We start from the raw sequence: 16,113 nt of genomic DNA, 5'->3' as shown, positions 1-16,113 counted from the left end.
CCGTGGCACTTGATCAGACTGCCCAAACGTGCATAAAAATATTAAATGACACAAAGCTGAACATGCTCACTGGCACAGTAGGGACTGGGTTCCTAATGTTACAGTGAAAGACTTGTGCGAGTCAAAATGCTCCGGCAAATGGTCACTAACAATCGGCCATCCCCTATCAGCTAGGAATTCGTGCTTCAATCACTGAAGAAACTGGTTAGTGTGAGATTCCCGTTTTGATGAGTTTAATATGCTTGATTTTAAAGGTAACTTTTGGAGGTATTCTTTTATACCTTGTTAATCCTGCACTAATAGCAAGCAGCCACAAGGGAAAGAGAGAACAGGGCATGGTACTGTAGTACAAAGGAGAAACAACGATTTAGAAAGCATTACATGCACATGCACTATTCCGGGCGGTACATTCTACAGGCCCCGGTAAACCCAAGGGGGCCAAAAATAAGCCGGCATTATTGGCCACATTTCCTGCGGCACATTGGGTGGGGTAGCCAATGGGGTCAAGCCTGAAATGTATCCTACCTGTAGCTTGGACACCTGTTTCTCCTGCATTGCACGGTGTCGTTCAGTCTCCTGCAACCTCTGCTCACAGCACCGAAAGTCCTGTCGTACATCTGTGGAATAGTGCCGGGTTACGCAGGGCAGCACAGCTTCCTTCGCACAGTTCATGCTATATCTCGTGTGATGAGCATGACATCAAGAGGGTGCAGGGCGGGGAGGGCTGACAAACTAAGTATAAAGTTATACAGCATTTGGAAAATGAACTAAGGCTTCCGAAACAGTCTCAAGGTGAACATAAAGAAGCTTAAAATATTTTGTATCGAATATTTCTTTCATGCTTAAAAAAATGTTGGCATTGCACTGCAGCCATGTTTAGTGGCCTTATGCACTTGATATAGGGCCACACCCAAGTCACAAAGGGAAGTGCTGCTAATACAGCTACATTAACGTCCATAATACAACTAAACCGCAGACGTGGAACAGAACTCGGGTAACTTTTATGGCGTTACGCTACATGCAGTGTTCAACGAAGTAATGCTCACATAAAACCAATTATAAAGGGCCTTCAATATAGTCTTTTAGATCTGTTTACGCTCCCTTTAATTTATACCAGGAGCCAAGCTTGCAACATATATATATAACATTGAAATCACATGCCCAATTTCATCTTTTTGAGTATCACATCAATTGAAAGCTTTTTCTATCCATGGCAAAGAGAGGCTTACTTTACAAGGTACAATAAAACCCCCTTACACCGCAGTTGATGAGGAAAGCAAAGTTACTTCATTATAACTGTTGCACACATTTACCGCTAGTATCTAAAAAGATAATTGTGATTACTTAACAGGATTACTATAGGCTAACTAGAAATTCATTATGTTCCTGTTGTAACAAGTGAATTTCAGGCCTTGACGCAAACAGATCCAGGGACAAGAGGGCATCGCAAGTAGCATAACTTACCGTTCAGTTCTACATCATTGCAATACTGGTGAAGGTGAAGTTAAGGGTGTCATTTATTGATGTTAACAATGTGTATCACACAATCGATGCCAGCAGAACTTGACCAAACCAGAAACCAAAGAGACTAAAAATGAAAAACGAATACCAAATTCATCTTCCCACCAGAAGTGCCATCTGTGCTAAAATGTCTAACTAAATGAAGGACCCTAAGAAAAATCAGTTTTTCATCAAGCGATTCAGCCCACAGGTCGACACAGCTTCGGGAGGTTCTTTATGGGCACCATGTGCCTCATAAACACACCTGGCTATGGCTAACTTATCCAGATCAGTCTTAACTGGCTGCCATGTTGACTGGGCACCTCTGGGTTATAGAAAACATTCCCATATCCTGTGCACATTTTACCCTGTACTCAAGCCATATCAGGCAACAACCTGGTTTCATGTGCTACTATGGTCTTCTCCCTTCTGCAATCTTCCAGGGGCATAGTATATGCGGGGCTCACATCCAAGACACGAATAGCCACAAGACTCGACAGTACTTGACCTGTATACGGCGTTAAGAAAAGCTGTAGCAGTTGCAAACACTCATTTGTATTTGTTTTGTCAACAGAACTGCCACGCCCTTTTTCTCCTCATAACGAAGAATGATCAGACTGAGCTACTGACAGTAGAAGGATACGTAAAGGTCCACTAAGCGTGGCTTCGAGCATTGGTGGTACTGCGTCGACAAGCAGTCTTGAACAAACTTCTCCACCTTACTCTTCAGATCCTCCACCCAGCTCTCCTGCCAGAGATGAAACACAAAAATTCAAGTCGGAAAACAATAAGCCGTGCCCTATGCATTTCAGCCAGCGTCACTTTTCAGCACATACATGAAACAGTGGTGCTGATGTGTCTTGCTGCATTGATACCTTTTAATAAGTATACATTTCTGTTCACGGTAACTGGACTTGCACTGTAACTTCAGCATTTTACCAGCTTCTCTTCACATGAGAGGTGGTTTCTAGCTCGACTTGGGTGGGGGTACAAAGTTTTGAAATCCCAGTCCTGTATGCAATTAGCCTGCTGGCTGCTCCCTAGACAAAGCAGAGCACAAACCCCCATTTTTGGCCCAAGCCAATGTAATTTACAGTCTTTCATGTAAAAACACAGAAGTAAGCACACTGTTGTTGGTTTTATAAAAAAAAATTATGGGGTTTAACACATCAAAGCTACACATGGGCTATGAGATGCACCGCAGTGGTGAACTCTGTATTAATTTCACCACTTAGAGGTCTTTAATGATCGACAAAATCTCAACACACACGCAGGTTTGTTGTTGGTTTTCCTGTATTTTAATGGGCTCACTGCCCCTAGCCCAAATCAACTCAGACAAGAAGCACCCACCTCAAAGATGGACTTGAATACAGGGAACTGTCTTGGGTTCTGAACGTAGGGCAAGGCAAAGTACACCAGCGGGTCCTCCGTGTGTGCTTTGATGGACTCAATGTACTGCCGGAAGTTGGCCATGGCACCCTCAGCTGTCAGGTTGCCCTGACACTTCTGGAACAACAAAACAAAGGACACGAAAAAAAAAAAAGCGCTATGGAAGCACAGCAAATTTGGAAACGTGCTGAGACTAGCCTGCAGAGAGTCAAGCCGCCTTTGCTTCAGCAGCATGATGGGACCACCATCCGGCAATAAGACTACAAGCACCTCCACGAGCTTTATCAGCTGTGCTGTGGTACACTGGGAAGTTGTGTTCACAACTGGCAGGTCCAATTTTTTTGCACAAGTTGCTGGTTGTCGACTCAACCTAAAACTGGCCCATTGCCTGTTTCTATTCTTGTCAGTGCCTGACTGTGCGGTTCAAAAACAGTACGTCAAGGATGCAACAACACTAATGCATTGTCTGCTACGCCTAATTTACGATCATTGCGCTTTTTTGTGTGCGATTTGCTGCTGGTTTACAGTGGAACACTGCAACTGCTACTTTAGAGTGTAAGCAGCCAGTTCTACTCGCCCCTTCTCTTCAGGGGACAAACTATAATATGTCTGAGAGTGCAATGTCTGCAGGTTATTGCAGCTGCTGTTTCCTCTCCCTGTCTCCCTCCCGCACTCTGTGCCTCCGTCTCATTTAAAAGCGGAGCTGTCTATGGGTCACTGATGGTGTACCTCGCATTGAAAACGCACTGCACGAAAGCCAACTTTCTCTGGCAATGATGATGGTCGCGGGTGAAGTGTACGAAAAAAATGCTTCCCGTAGTCGGAATCGAACCTGGGTCTCTCGTGTTATGAAGCCGACGTCTATCTGATAGTGCCATTCGGACATGGTCGAAGCAGTTCGGATTTGGGAAGGAGTGCACGGACGTGCGAAATTAGACAACAATCAAACACCCCTCCGTCTAACAATGGTGATAGTTGAATGTGAAGCTTTCTTCGTGTGGAATTAAATGGCAAAGAGTCAAAGTCAAAGCAACTGTGATCAAAAGCCCAAACCATCTGCCAGTCAAAGTTCAAACTAAGACGACAACCAGGGAATCCCTCACGAAAAAGTTTCGCGTTCAACCAGTGTTGTCGTTAGACGAAAGGGTGCATGCTGTTTTTCTCAAAGGGTGGCTGCCGCAAGTGTAAAGTATTCGTCAAGATTCATTGTGAAAACATACGAAAAAAAATGGCAGCTTCTGTTGCCGCGTGAGTAATATGACTACACAATGTTACAAGCATTACAAACAAGGTTTTGGAGGAACAATTAATATCCCTTTTAAATGTAATATATATATATATATATATATATATATATATATATATATATATATATATATATATAATGCATGTAAATGATTACACAAAATTACAAAATGATTACACAAAATGAAGGTATTTTTGTTATTGACTTTCCACCCCTCTAACACCAATATGTGTGTATCATTAGTATTGATTACCATACCTGCTCCACATTTCTGCAATTATAAAGCCTACATCCAACCAACTGGGACAGAGATATAGACCACAAATCTCTGGTAATGGCCCAGTAGTGCTTTCAAGGAAAATATTTTGGGTATAAATATCATGAGCCTGTGTGTCAGAGATGTCACTGGATGTAATGCCAGGCACTGCAAGTACATCATACGTGAAGCCACAACCGAGGCCTCACCAAACAGATGTGCCCTGTACCCCACTGCGGCCACTAGGCAGCACTAAAAGAGAGACGGCAGGAGCAAAGCCCGCATCTTACCGCCTTTTCTGGGTATCGCTGTGGGTAGATGGCAAAGTGCAGCCGTAGGTAGAACTCCAAGTCCCCGCAGGGGGCCGCAGTAGCGGCAGGCCTGGATCTCATGATGAGAGAATCCCAGACAGCGAAAAACTCTGCCTGCCTGCCCTCTTCAAAGTAGCACAGCAGCTCTTTCTGAAAAGGAGGAAGAACGGGACAACCTGCTGTAGCATAGGAAAGCCAGACTTGCTTCTTGCTCTACTAGTACTGAAGGGCCAATGCAAGGAAACAGAAATGGCTAGTTGATGTTGCACCATCAGTGCACGCTATGTGCATTTTCTCTATTCCTTCCTGCTGGCCCTGTGAAACTACAGCAAAACAACACAGAAATGTCCTTGGAATTGCATCAAGTAAGAGAAGATGCAACTTTCTTTTTTAATTTAGCAGCCACTACAATGTTGGCATATTTTAATCACCAAAAGCAGTAGGCCTTCCCAGTAGGTAAGTGCTTTATGGTGATTAAAATATCCTGTTAGTCGTTAAAAGAAAAGACAAAATATTGAGTATTTCACGAAAAGTATCCTACGTAATATTCTCCGAGATTAATTTATCAGAGTCACTTGAAACCTCACTTCCTAATTACTGTGATTGATTCTGCACTGAATGTACAAGGCATGTTGGCAAGGCATACGTAGTAAAAATAATTGTACTTTCCTTGCCAAGTTTGCCAAGAAAGTTTGCCAATACCATAAGTGTTTCTGCATTGTGAAACAAATATTCATCTACAAATTTAGGCAACTCATGCATGCAAAAGTACAGCGCCTGCGCACCTTGAGCTCTACCGTTGGGGAGAGAGCTTGGCTACTGTACTCAAAGTTTCTTGTTTGAACTCAAGAGGTTGTGCTTAAGGTCCAGTGGTGCTGAAAAGCATCCCGAGTCACATCCCATAAAAAGTTGCTTCTGTGTGTTAGTACGCCTTACATTTCAATACATTTTCATCCATACACAACACAACAATTTTATATTTCTATCAACCCATCTATGGGTTCTCTTGGAACCGAAACTTCTCACGGTGTAAGTGGAAACTGCCGCCAAGCGTAACTGAACAGCCTATACTGCAGTGAAGACTTCAGCTGCGGAAGCACTCACTTGAATCTTCTGCATTCGCTCACTTCTGTAGGTTGCAAAGTTTTCCTGGATTGGCTTGTTGTGCAGCAGGCATTCTTCTTCAAACAGCTTAGACACATTCTGTAGGCCCATATAGTCAAGGTACTGCAATGTGTTTTGAAGGACCATTCAAAGCTCATTAGCACTCTACTGTGAGGTGCAGCACTAATGAGCCCACTTGAAAGGTACCTGCCTCTTTAACGATGAAATTCAGCTCCCCTTCCACAGATGAAACACGGCCTGACATCTCATCAGACCTTCCTTGCTCCAAAGCCACACTGCCTCGGGTCTGGTCCTAAACGCTGCACAAAGGAAACACACGATTTAGAAAGGAAACAAAACTTCGCATATGGGGATGCTTCTTCAGTTTTACTGTTGCTTAGGCCATCAGTCATTTCCCTTTTATCATTAATATTTTCATATAAAAGCAGCAGCAGGACACTGTACTCAAACTTGGACCTCTCAGCTAGAACATTCGAAAGAACTATAGTGGTTGCGGAAAAACACATGCCCTAAACGGTGGTGGCATTTAGTTGCACTTGTATGGTATTATGCAGTACCTTGGCAAACGCTCCAGCTGAGAAGTTCAGGTCTTCTTGATCATGTAGAAGCCTAGATTTTTCTTAGCGCCTTCCAGTCTGGTGTCTGGGATTCAAGAGACTTGGCTCTCTGGCAGAGCACTGGCTCACAAAAACAGCTTCGAATATGTGTATTCAGCTCTCTTTTTCTTTGCTTTTGGTTCAGGTATTTGCACTTGGCTGTATGCCCCAGTGATCCGTAGAAGTTGAAGGTTCTTGGCCACTTGCATCTATAATTAGAAAAAAAAAAATGTGAGCATTTGTAAAGCAGTTTACAAGTGTGGGTATGGCTGTAGGGATTCCTGGACGAATATACTATGAATTGAAAGATGCACAGCAGTGCAGAGGTTCGAATTGGATGAAAAAAACTGCACATATCATCATTGGCTTCCCACTACTGACAGTTCTTCGCACAAAAAGCAACTTTCGAAGGTGACACACACTTGTGCCAGCTGCTTTTATAAACTTCACAAAGTCCTGATAGGTATCCAGTTCGCAACCTCTCTTCATTCATCATGTCTTGGGGACCCAAGCTTTGGTGCAGTTGAACATGGTTTAGGCACTGTTTATTTCACTTTACAATTTTCCACACAGATATGGAGGCACTGCCTTCTGTGCTTACAGTGCGACTGCCAGCGTAAGTCAGCAAAGAAGGGGCCCAGAAAATCTGTCTGCACCTCTTCAGTAGCCCTGGCTTCCTTCGGATTTTTCTCGTGAAGCTTCTCACTTCACCATTTCAAATAATTGTATACGACGTTGGACGATAACCGAGATGCAAATTATTGAGCAATTTGGCAGCTCACCACTGTGGACCATGATCATGATTGTCCTCTGGACATTTTGAATTTCTCCTAACCTCGCTAACATAGCTACGTGTGCTATGCTACCATGCTATGTATTTTAGCTTCTAGACTTAACTGAAAGGAGAAAGCTAAACACTACTGACACACACATGCTTTAAACCCTGTCGGTTACTCATGCACAACGTAAAGTGAGAATGTTTAAATACAGTTAAAACTTGATTTTACAAAATCCGATTTTACAAATTTCCCGATTTAACGAACGAATTCCGATTACCCGTGCAGTTGCCCATAGGCTTAATGCTTTGACGAACTCGAAATAACGAAACAAATTTCGCCGACAAACCCGATTTAACGAAGCATTCCGCAAAAAAAAGATGCACATAAAAAGTTTTTTCCACATTTATGGCATCTAGAACGTCTGGCAGTGTGCTGCCAGCGCAGTGCGAGCACATGAGCTGGCAGTGTGCTGTTAGCTCGTGTTGACACGAGCAGGAAGAGGCATCGCGCAGTTGCTCGGAAGAGCTTCCTTCGTCGGCGTGACGAGGTGGCCGCAGATCAGAACTTTGATGACTTCGTGAACGTCGACGCAGACGCGCACACTGACACAACAGAACTTCTCAACAACGATGAGCTAGTGCAGCTTGTTTCCGGCGCACAAGAGGAGTTTGAAGATGCGAATGATCCGGATACTGTCGAAGCTCCCAATCCCACAGCAAGCCAGGTGATGGACGCCGCCGACCTTCTGAGGCGGTTTGCTGGGGCACATGAGGGTGTCGAGGACGCTTTGACTTCACTGGCCAGCTACGAGAAGTGTGTGCTAACGCTGCTCACAAAAGGCGCGCAGGCAAAAATCACAAGCTCTCTCTCGAGGCAATAAATTTGTCGTTCTCTCAAACGAAATTGCTTTCTCTCGATTTTACAAAGTTCCCGCTTTAACGAAATAATTAGCGGGTCCCAGCGACTTCGTTAAATCGAGGTTCAACTGTACCACATTTACAAGCGGTGTCGTTAAGCCAAGCCGCACCGTCGCTTAATTTGTTGTGTTGAGTGAGAGGGTAACCACATGGAGCGGTTTTGGAAAGCGACGCGACAAGTGTAACTCAATAGTTCACAGTCGACCAGTAGTGTGGGCCCACCCACACTGTAGTCATGTTTCACCAGACAGAGGCCAATGTGAGCACAGCGGTTTTCCTACTAAAGTTGTCTGTAGCTCACGCTAGGGCATCGGTAAAGGAGTGGTAATTCCTCGACCCGTTATCACCCACTGCCTGCAGCATATCCGCGCCAACGATCTATGGGGTTGACAGCTGAGACACGGTGTAAAGAAGACGGCCGTGATGAAGGCATCGGTTCCTACCTGCCCTTTGTATTATCTGCAATCTGAATGGTCGGCTACAATAGCAGCGACTGGCGTATTTTCGCCTGCGCCACTTAAACTGTTAGTTATACTCGGCCTTGTTATCATGACGTTACCTTAGATGCCTTCTTTGTGTGGGCGCCCGTGCGCGACTCATGATAATCCCGGCTGTTGCTGTCTAAGACAGGGCGCCGGCACTTACGTAACATGAATGCTACGAACCGAGCCCGTGATATGCGTGGCATCTTTTCTACAAGAAATGACCCCCCGAAACGGCGCTGCTGCTTGCGAGGCAACGCAGCGTGCCTATTATCTCGATTGTCTCGGTATCTCGATTGTCACCCACAGTATTATCGAGATACGGAGTTACTATTACAAGTAAACTCTTGCCGCGTTGCTCGGCAAAATCGCTCCATGTGGTTACCCCGTGATCACAGCCTCCTGTGCTATGCTCTGATTCGCGACAACTTTGTAACCAGAGCAGACATACTTTCTTAAGACCATTTACACCTTGGCGGAAGCAATAAAACGCGTGAGAAATAGCTTTTTTTAGCCGAATCGATTTATTTAGCCTCTTGAAGGCAGGCTTTTGATTCAAACCAAACGGTGCAAGCAGTGCAAGTACGCAAACCTACTAAACGCACATTTGTTTGGTACCTTATAATGCATCAGCGTCTTAAGATTGAACCGCAGCACTGACGGGACCGTCACCATCGTTAACCACGTCCTGTTTAAAGAAACACGGCTAGTCACAGCACAATATACGCGCATCGGAGATGAGTTTCCGACGCGCCGTGTTGGCTGTGTCATCAACACCATAGAGTTTCTCATTGAGAAACTCTATGATCAACACCGGCGCATTTGAAGCAATGGATTGTCTTTGGATCGTCCCTGTGTTGGCTGCGGTAAAGAGTTTGCTGGGTTGCAGACCGCAAACAAGTGTACCGGGTTTTTTAAAAAAGGTACCCTGCAGCACTGTCAAGCACTGCGCCGTAGAGGGTGTCATCAGTGCTTGCAGGTGGGAGGGTGCAGCTCTTTCAAGTAATAGAGTCCTTTATTTTTCGGCGGGTACCGAGACCCGACCGCGCGTGCGCGCGCGAGCTCGGCGAGGCGGTGATTCTTGCATATACTTTTTCCGGTCCAAAAAGCTGAGTTGTTCTACTCAAAAATCCACTTACAACTTTCAACCAATTCCATTTTCTTTCTTTTTGCGTATAAATAGCGAGGTGTATAAGTTTCCGGTGTTTTAAGCAGGCCCTTCTAACGTCCGATTCCTGGCCAGTGTAACAACAACACGGCGGGCCGCCGGACCTCGGGTTGCCACCTGCCCGGTTTTGGAATGAATGAATGAATTTATTGTCAAGAAAAAGGAAAGGAAAGACCACCAGCAGGCGTAAATTGTCACACCTAGGGGTGGACACCGGAACGCCTGCTGGTCCGACCGGTTTTTTAAACAGCGGGCCGGTTGCCGGTCCATACTTGAAACCGGCAGTCATTGGCCGCTTTTGGGGCATTTATGCCGTGATTATGTCCGTTTTGGCGTTTTATAAGCGTCAATTCAACAGCTAAGACGACAAATATGTGTCGACAAGCTGCGCAAAGACACGCGAGCCGAGAAAATACGCGGGCGAGTGCGCTGTCTGAGATGGAGGGGGACCTAAGGGAAGAACAAAACAAAATGCTGCCGCCGCGGTCAGCAGTTGCGCTTACTTTGCACATACAGAGCAATAACCTAGCTCTCAATCACTTTCAGCACAAACGTTATGTTGATTTCTCTCTAAGGAAACGCTACAATAAATGACACTGCATGTAAAAAAACATGTCTTTTTTCAACACAAATTAAACACGCCCCCCCCCTCCCCCTTTCCTGAAGGGCCGTTTTTTTTTTTCGGGGAAAGGTGGCAACCCTAGCCGGACCCCGCGGAGCGAATGTGTGCATGACCAGTTCAGTACCGGTACCCGCCGACGCTACCCGCTAGACTAACAGCTGCCCGCTAGTCTCTACCGAGTCCACCCAGAATGCCCTGCATGTGGCGCCCTCGCCACCCTTCCCCACATCTTCTGGGGATGTCCCAATGACTCCCTTCCCCAAATTTCCTGTGATGAGCAGTGGGAAGAGGCGCTGGGGAGCTCAGACCTAGAGGCACAAACCTCCTTGGTCACCAGAGCTGCCGATGTCGCCGTCTGGCACGAGCCAGCGGCCACAATTAACCGCCTCATGAACCCGCCGCGGTGGCTCAGTGGCTAAGGCGTTGCGCTGCTGAGCACGAGGTCGCGGGTTCGATTCCCGGCCGCAGCTGCCGCTTTTCTGATGGAGGCGAAAAGCAAAAACGTCCGTGTGTACGACATTTCGGCGCACGTTAAAGATCCCCAGGTGGTCAAAATTAATCCGGAGCCCTCCACTACGGCGCGCCTCATCGCCTGCGTTGCGTCGGCGCGTTAAACCCTACAATCAATCAATCAACCGCCTCATGAGTCACGTAAAGCTTAATAAAATGTTTTCTCTCTCTCCCGCTGCGGCGGCTGGAAGCTGGAAAATAGCCCCGACATCACCCGAATGACGTCATTCGAGCACGCAAACAATCGCAAACGCAGGCTAAAATGAAAAAAAGTCATCCCTTCCACTCTGTGGAGAAGGACGAGCAGCGAAGTGTTGAAGCGACGCCTTCTATGCCTTACTGGTGGCGTGCGGCGCATGGCAAAACGCACTACAGAAAAGCCGACTTCACACAAGCGCCTCAAGATAAAAAAAAAGGCTGATGATTACGATACTCCCTAAGGCGGAATTTGAGCACAGACGTTTAGCCGTTTCGAGTGTGCAAAATATGTTGAGGCAAGAAATTTTAGACAGGCATACATGTATGGTTACAGACCACCTTTCTCTTTTACTGCAGCGGCAGACGCAGCATCTCCTTCGTCCCAGGAAGTGATCGCGTCATCGTCGAACGCACGCGCTAATTTGGCGTTCTCTCGCAGCGCGTCGCCGCCGCCGAGCATGTCTCTACCGGCCTCGGCATACCACCTCCTCCTCACACGTTCGCCACACTTTACTCCTCCGCTTTCCTGCTCGCTTTATCCCATCTTCGGTGTCCTCTTCGTTCGCTCGCTTACACCAAAAACGACGGTGACGCGAAACCACAGGAGCGGGGTCTTAAGCTGTGCTCTAAAAAAAAAAAAAACGCTTGCCGGGTATCTCCTATACCCCGCCACATGCACACGACTTTCAACCAGGGCCGCAGGGAAGCTCGCGTTCGTCATCTGGCCAGAAAAAGGTTCGGTGCGCAGACATTGCACAGCACCCCCGATCACGAAGAACCACAATTGTTGCCCTTACTCCGCAAGGTGAGGTGGCCACAGCAGCATCTTATAGTTTATCACCCACAGCGGCTGAGGCCATCGCGATTGCACATGCTGCAACTACTCATCAGAACCAACCACAAGTCACAGTTCTTACCGATTGCCAATAGGCCTGCCGACTGTATCAGTACGGCAGGGTACCGGAAAGCGCCCTTCGTCTCCTCCGGACCTTGCCCGAAGACCTTGAAATCACCATCGTATGGACCCCAGGCCACTCGGGCCATGCCGGGAACGAGGCAGCTCGCGCTGCCGCCCGCGATCTGCACTTCCGGGCATTCCCATCCTCAAGGCAAGATGCCTCGAGCTGCCCGGGCTCCACAGTCCCCTCTCTTTAACACCCCCCCGATCCTACATACAATGCCATCTTATCCCACTGCCTGCGCTCCATAAGGACCTATCCAACGCCCCATCCTACTCTCATATCTGGCGCCGGCTTCAGGCGGGTACATTTCTCCATCACTCTACCAACACGACTGCCGCAACGTCCCTCTCACTACCTACCGCTTGGTGCACTCATGCCCAGACAACCCTAAACCCTTTCCCAACCCATCACCTGAGCAGTGGGAGTTTGCGCTGACCAGTTCGGCTCCGGAGCAACAAGCAGCTCTGGTCGACCGGGCACTGGAATCAGCGCGGGCTCGCGGCCTCCTTGACTTGGGAGGCTGACCACTTCCGCTCTTACTTCTTTTCCTTTAAGATAAATAAACGTTTATCTCTCTCTATGCCGTGGTCGGAATCGAAGCTGAGTCCCTCGCGTTATGAAGCCGACGTCTATCCGATTTCGCCATTCCTTTTTTTTTCTTTATTCCTTTTTTTCTTTATTATACGCTCAGACGTGACAGTAGGAGGAATACATAGTCAAGCAAACAAAAGAATACTGAAGTTATGAGAAGCACATATACATCAAAATTCAGGCAAACCCACACGACACAGTCGACACGAAGCGCAATTTCAATATAAAAACTTCAAATATATTTTCAAAATCAGAACCCGCTTTGATTGAATTTGATTCAAATAAATTCTTAATTCTTAATTCTTAATTCTTAAGTCTCAAGTCTTAATTCTAAAATCTAAATACTAAATTCTAAATCAAAATTCAAATTCAATTTCCACATTAAATCCCGCTTTGATCGGGGTTGATTAAATTTCATAATCAAAGCGGTCGACGTTTCGAAATCGAGCGGAACGTGGACAGAGAGCTTCATGCAAGAGAAGTACAAGCTCAAAATGCAGACGCTAACGAAGCCAACGACGCAGAACCGTTCCTTTATAGATCTGACGTTTGCAAAAGAGCTGTGTCGCGTCACGATGGCAGACCCACTAACCGTCTACGACAGCGACCGCAATGACGTTCTGTGCAAGTCTTCGATGCAAGTGGGAACGTGTAAATGATGAAGACTTGTCAATTCAATCTAGGCAATCTCTTTAATACGTGTCTAATTCAACTTAACGGTTAATTACTACCCTCAGTTTACTGTCCACTGCATTTATTCTAGCTTTGACTTTGGCACTTCGGCATTTTAATCACACGCAAGAAAGCATCGCGTTTCAACCATCGTAGCCGTTAAACGGAGGGGTGTTCGAATTTTTTTTTACCTCTGTCGACGTATATCTTTACACGAAAGAAAGCACGTTTGCTTGTAATTTTTGATTGAGAATACTGACTGTTAATTATCGGAATGAAACTTGGAACGACTGTAGTTTTATTCTAGAAGACAACAATTCCCGTCCGTTGTGGAATTCCCGTCCGTTTCCCGGACGGGAATTCCGGAATATTTACAACTCCGCTGTGAACTACATAATTAAGAAAAGTAAATGAATCTCGGCGTAATGTTACTATAGGGTCGTCTTAGCGGCTAACTGTCATATTTGTTTTGATACAGTTTTCATAAAAGAAGAATTGCAGCAGTTTTCTATCCGTACTCCATCCGTCGATGGCCGTCTATTGACAGAGGACGGGAATTATGTAACGTTTACAACTACACTGCGGAGTAACTAATGATGACAACTAAATTAAACTAGCCGTAATGATATAGAGTCGTCATAGCGGACAATTTCAGTATGATTTTTTGAAGATATCTGCATTAAATTGAGAGCCTCAGAGCATTTGCTATAAACTGGAGACGAAACTTATTTTGTGTCGACGCGACGTGCAGACGAACGGACGTCGGCCACCGCCGATTCTATGGACTGAATGCGCTTGTTGACTACTTTCTGAAAGCAATTCAAATTTTAAGGAAAAGTTTAAAACAGTATTGCATGGTCCCTTAAAGGAGCCATGAAGAGAAAACACAAGTTTGGTTCATTCAAAAGATTGTCTCGTTAGAATCATACTGACACCACTTTTAACGTAAACTTCGCTCAAATAAGCTACATAATTAGGAAAAACGGGAATGGTCATGCGACCAACCAGCTCATTTCCCGCAACAGAACCTATGATGTCACATGAGCTAAGCTCTACGATTGGCGGAGGCTGGCAGAAGCAGACGCAAATTAGGTAGAGCTTACAAACTAGACGAACGAGCGATTTGCGCTTATAAATTTAGGGCACATTTTTTACAAAGCAATAAGAATGATGGGACAAACAGTGGAAGTTACGAAAGCACATGTAAACATAGAAGTACTGATGCGTTCTGCTGTTCGTACTGCGCACAGCATGCTTGGTTTAGCTGCACAGCACTACGGGGCTTGGGGTTGTCTCAGACGACACTGGCCGATTGACGCAAGCAACGGTGTCTTACGTGACCCCATTTGTCGAGCGAGCACTGTTTCAGGGAACGAATATTTTCTCCCAGAACAAAAACAAGCCAGGTTTAAATGCGGGCAAAAACAAATCAAACGCTTGCCACGGTATGGTGGCGCCATCTAGGTTACGGAACGTAAAGAAACGCGGGAACAAACCAACACCGCTGTACAGGGTGGAGACAACCTTTGAACGGTCCCGTGCCGCCGCAATTGGGCCAACGGGCTCAACGCGTTATTCTTTTCGTTTCCCACGAGACCTAGTAACGCGAAACAGACAATATGATTCAAACTTCTTCAGTAAACCGCGTTGCGGCGATAATTTTAGCGCGGTTTTGACACAATGACTTGCTTCGGCGGCGAGCGAGCAACCGAAAATGGCGGCGCCAGCGTATACGTGTCTCTACCCTGTACGGCGGATGCGTGAATGAAGGTACTCTAGGCTGCAGAGCGGTCGGTTCCTGTGATGTCATTTGGGACCACGAAAACGCACGATTGCGCGGGAAAATCAAAAATTTAACCTGAATTGTTTAATTTCTCAGTGAATAAAGCACCGTTTGTATCCGGACAAGCGCTGGGGGCACTATAAAACACGAAATCTTTCGAATAAAACCAACTTACATTTTCTCTTCATGGCTCCTTTAAACGGCGATCTAAAACCTTTTTGAATTTGAATTGAATTTGAATTTATTTCATTTTGTGTTACAATAAGAATGTGTACAATACAAGATTTCAGAAGGAGGTCCCAGAGTCAGAGACTGCAGGGGGGACCTCCTACTACTAAAATTACTAATAAGCAATATCAAAATATTAGACTAATTAACTAATTAGAAAGTTTCTTTGTAGTTTCTAAGTGAAGCGAATTTTCAGATCTTTTTTCAGCGCAGTTGTGTACACAAATACGAAATTTGAATGAGCACGTAACAGCGAAAAAATATTTTTCGGCTAAAACACCCTGGCAAAGTACAATTTTCTTATTACCGATGAATCCCTTTGATTCAGGCACCGCCCCCAGATATGTGGGATATGGAACGACCCTACGAAGTAATTGACGTCGGGAAAATCGTCATGTGGCGCGAAATTTGAAAATATTTCTTGCATTTTTTTTTTCGAATAAAAAAAAAACGTCTTTAGCGGGTTGTTGCAATGTTGTCATCCCACCGCTGACAACCCGTTGTTGCGTACGGGAAGGCCGACCCAAGCCGAGCTCCGTCGCCTCCGACATACGTGTGGTAGCGTGGTTAAAGGGACACTGAAGTGATATGTAAACATTGCGGGATTACTAGCGCCAATTGTAGTCCGGAGTCCCCAGGCCATGTTTCGACCACTCTAGGCGCGTTTACGCGATTTTATTTAGTAGAAAAACTAATTCGAAAATGCTGTCCTCCTCTCTTTACGCTCGCCCATTTTCTGTGGCGTTTTCGTGTGACGTCAGGAGGGGATGAGGTGGCA

At 45.9% G+C, this 16,113-nt stretch overlaps 1 protein-coding gene across 3 annotated transcripts in view; it reads right to left on the bottom strand.

The window, feature by feature from the left end:
* The window catches only part of LOC144144649 (lisH domain-containing protein ARMC9-like), a 48,207-nt gene that overhangs the window by 22,018 nt on the left and 10,076 nt on the right, over positions 1-16,113 (bottom strand). Inside the window, exons 1-9 of one of the 3 annotated variants that reach the window (XM_077676173.1) lie at positions 9,220-9,419; positions 6,385-6,632; positions 6,018-6,126; positions 5,807-5,929; positions 4,682-4,852; positions 2,851-3,006; positions 2,144-2,248; positions 1,465-1,489; positions 526-617 (exon numbers count right to left, since the gene is read on the bottom strand). In XM_077676173.1, coding sequence (XP_077532299.1) covers positions 526-617; positions 1,465-1,489; positions 2,144-2,248; positions 2,851-3,006; positions 4,682-4,852; positions 5,807-5,929; positions 6,018-6,071 — 726 coding nt within the window. In that variant the 5' untranslated portion in view covers positions 6,072-6,126; positions 6,385-6,632; positions 9,220-9,419. Of the gene's footprint in view, positions 1-525; positions 618-1,464; positions 1,490-2,143; positions 2,249-2,850; positions 3,007-4,681; positions 4,853-5,806; positions 5,930-6,017; positions 6,127-6,384; positions 6,633-9,219; positions 9,420-16,113 lie in introns of those variants that run through there. The other 2 variants (XM_077676174.1, XM_077676175.1) reach the window with 2 other exon arrangements.

Source organism: Haemaphysalis longicornis, unplaced genomic scaffold (genome assembly GCF_048455015.1).
Source record: "Haemaphysalis longicornis isolate Haplotype H1 unplaced genomic scaffold, Haemaphysalis longicornis Haplotype H1 scaffold_7, whole genome shotgun sequence".
NCBI lineage: Eukaryota > Metazoa > Arthropoda > Arachnida > Ixodida > Ixodidae > Haemaphysalis > Haemaphysalis longicornis.
The sequence above is the reverse complement of the archived record's forward strand: the minus strand, read 5'-3'. Positions and strand labels throughout refer to the sequence as shown.